Source organism: Oratosquilla oratoria, chromosome 28 (genome assembly GCF_046742065.1).
Source record: "Oratosquilla oratoria isolate Oo_2021 chromosome 28, ASM4674206v1, whole genome shotgun sequence".
In the NCBI taxonomy this organism is placed as follows: domain Eukaryota; kingdom Metazoa; phylum Arthropoda; class Malacostraca; order Stomatopoda; family Squillidae; genus Oratosquilla; species Oratosquilla oratoria.
In genome coordinates this window covers 30,425,981-30,428,589 of record NC_134804.1, presented here as the reverse complement: position 1 = coordinate 30,428,589, position 2,609 = coordinate 30,425,981, and the positions used below count along the sequence as shown (strand labels likewise).

At 25.2% G+C, this 2,609-nt stretch overlaps 1 protein-coding gene across 2 annotated transcripts in view; it reads left to right on the top strand.

Moving 5' to 3' along the window:
* The window catches only part of LOC143040163 (uncharacterized), a 16,852-nt gene extending 15,709 nt beyond the window's left edge, over window positions 1-1,143 (top strand). The window contains exon 2 of one of the 2 annotated variants that reach the window (XM_076210832.1): window positions 591-1,143. In XM_076210832.1, the coding sequence (XP_076066947.1) occupies window positions 591-761 (171 nt within the window). In that variant the 3' untranslated portion in view covers window positions 762-1,143. Of the gene's footprint in view, window positions 1-587 lie in introns of both variants that reach the window. The other variant, XM_076210831.1, reaches the window with a different exon arrangement.
* Window positions 1,144-2,609: the final 1,466 nt, after the last annotated feature.

Genomic DNA, 2,609 nt, shown 5'->3' with positions numbered 1-2,609 from the left:
TAAATATATAACTAAATGAATAGATAATAGATAGATGAGTAATTAGATAAATAGATAAATAAAGATAAATAAATAAGTAAATAATATGTAAATTTATAACTAGATGAATAGATAATAGATAAATAATTAGATAAATATATAGATAATTAGATAAATAGATAAATATTTGTTTGTTTGTTTGTTTGTTTGTTTGTTTATATGTTCATTTCTTTTTCTTATTTGTTTGTTTAATTTTTCATTTAATAATCATTTGTTATTTTTTCTATTTACTTATTCATTTATTAATTTATGTATTTATTTACTTATTCATTTATTCATTCGGTTATTTATTTACTTATTTGTTTCTTTATTTTTCGATTTTTTTTGTTTACTTGCATTTTCGTCTGTTTGTTGATTTGTTTATAAATTCATTTATTTATTCATTTATTTATTTATATGTTTAAATATTCATTTACTCATCTATTTATATATGTATCAATTTATCTATTTACCTTTTCACCTATTTATTTATTGATCCATTTAATTATTTATTACATCTATTTAATTATTTTATTTGTCTATTTACTTATGGCTATTCCCCGCGTCAGCAGTCGTCTCGGCCTTTGTTACTGAGCATCGGGCTTTCGTGTTGTCAAGATACTTCGCGTCTCACCTCGCCAGCCGCGCCGCCGCGTCCTTCAGTCGTCCCCGGCCCAGGCTCCACCTTCAGGTCGCCCTTGTCTTCCACGACCTTTCCTCAAGGTGACGGCACATTAAGCTAGTATGCTATTTGCTTCTGCTACTTCGCTTTGAGTCGAAATGACTTCGGGTACAGTATTCTAGATTTCCGTAAGAATGTCTAGGTAATGTGTCTAAGTAAGAATGTCTAGGTAATGTGTCTAACATTCGTGTTCTAGGTTTAACTTTTCGTAGTTCGTCATTCAGTATCTCACTCTATGACGTAAGAGTAATTTGAAATCTAGAAATAAAAAAAATCGTAACAGAAGTCGTTGCTATTCAAAGCAAGTAGCAAAAGCAAGTAGCATGCTAGCGAGACATGCCAAGTGTGCTGCCACCTTTAACTGCCTCAAGAACTTCTCGGGTTGTCCTTGAGTGGGACTCGACGTCCATCAACTTTCGCAACGTCTTTTGCATTTTTCACACGTGTGGGAACTGTTGATGACGTCTGTCAAGCGTTGTGAGATTTATTGTTAGAATTTTTTATTATTATTATTTAGTACTTCTATTACCTGAACTATTGTAGGATTTATTTTTATTTTTATTTGTTTTTATATATTATTTATCTTTATAAATTTTTATTTATTATTATTTTATTATTATTATTATTATTTTATTTTCATTTATTTTTATTTATTATTTATCATTTAGTACTTCTATTACCTGAACTATTGTAGGATTTATTTTTAGGATTTTTTAAAATAATTATTTAGCAATTCTATTATCTGAACTGTTTACTATTGTGGGATTTATTGTTAGGATATTATATTATTATTATCTAGTACTTCTATTACCTGAACTATTTACTATTGCGAGATTTATTGTTAGGATTTATTGTTATTATCATCTAGTACTTCTATTACCTGAACTGTTTACTATTGTGGGATTTATTGTTAGGATTTTTTCTATCTAGTACTTCTACTACTTGAACTGTTTACTATTGTGGGATTTATTGTTAGGATTTTTTATTATTATTTAGCACTTATATTACCTGAACTATATACTATTGTGGGATTTATTGTTAGGATTTTTTTTATTAATATCAAGCACTTATATTACCTGAACTGTTTATTATTGTAGGATTTATTGTTAGGATTTTATTATTATTATTATCTAATACTTCTGCTAACTAAATTGTTTACTATTGTGGGATATATTGTTATATTACCTGTTTACAATTGTAGGATTTATTGTTAGATTTTTTTAATGATTATTTAGTACTTCTATTTCCTGAACTGTTTACTATTGTAGGCTTCATTTTTATTTTTGTTTTTATTTATCATTCATTTTGTAGATTTTTGTTGTTGGGATTCTTTTTTGTTACTATCCAATAGGTATATTACTTGAACTGTTAACGTTACTTTTTATGATAAATTTTATCAATTTGCCCTGGAATATATCCATATATCATCTATCATAACAGCAAAATAGATTAACAAATTAAATTGAATAAGATAAATAAAATAAGATAGAATAAATACAATAAAGAATAGAATAAAATAGAATATAAATATAAAGAATGAAAAGATAATAATAAATGATGATAAATAAAATGATAATATAAAAATAATTATAGATTCATAATAGATAAATTATGAATAAATTAGATAGATAAGTAATGCTAAAAAGATATATAGATAAAGAAAAGATAAAATAGAGTAGAATAAAACAATGAAATGAAATGGACTAAGATACAATGGAGTAAAAGGTGAAAAAAAGATGAAATAAATAAAGAGATAAATGAGTAAATGAATAAATATAACTAAATAGAAATCAGATATAATATCGACAATTTGTCCTGCCTTACCATCCTCTACATATAAAATAAATAAATGGATAAATAAATAGATAAATGGAAAAAAACTAAATAAAAAATTAATAAATAAATAAGC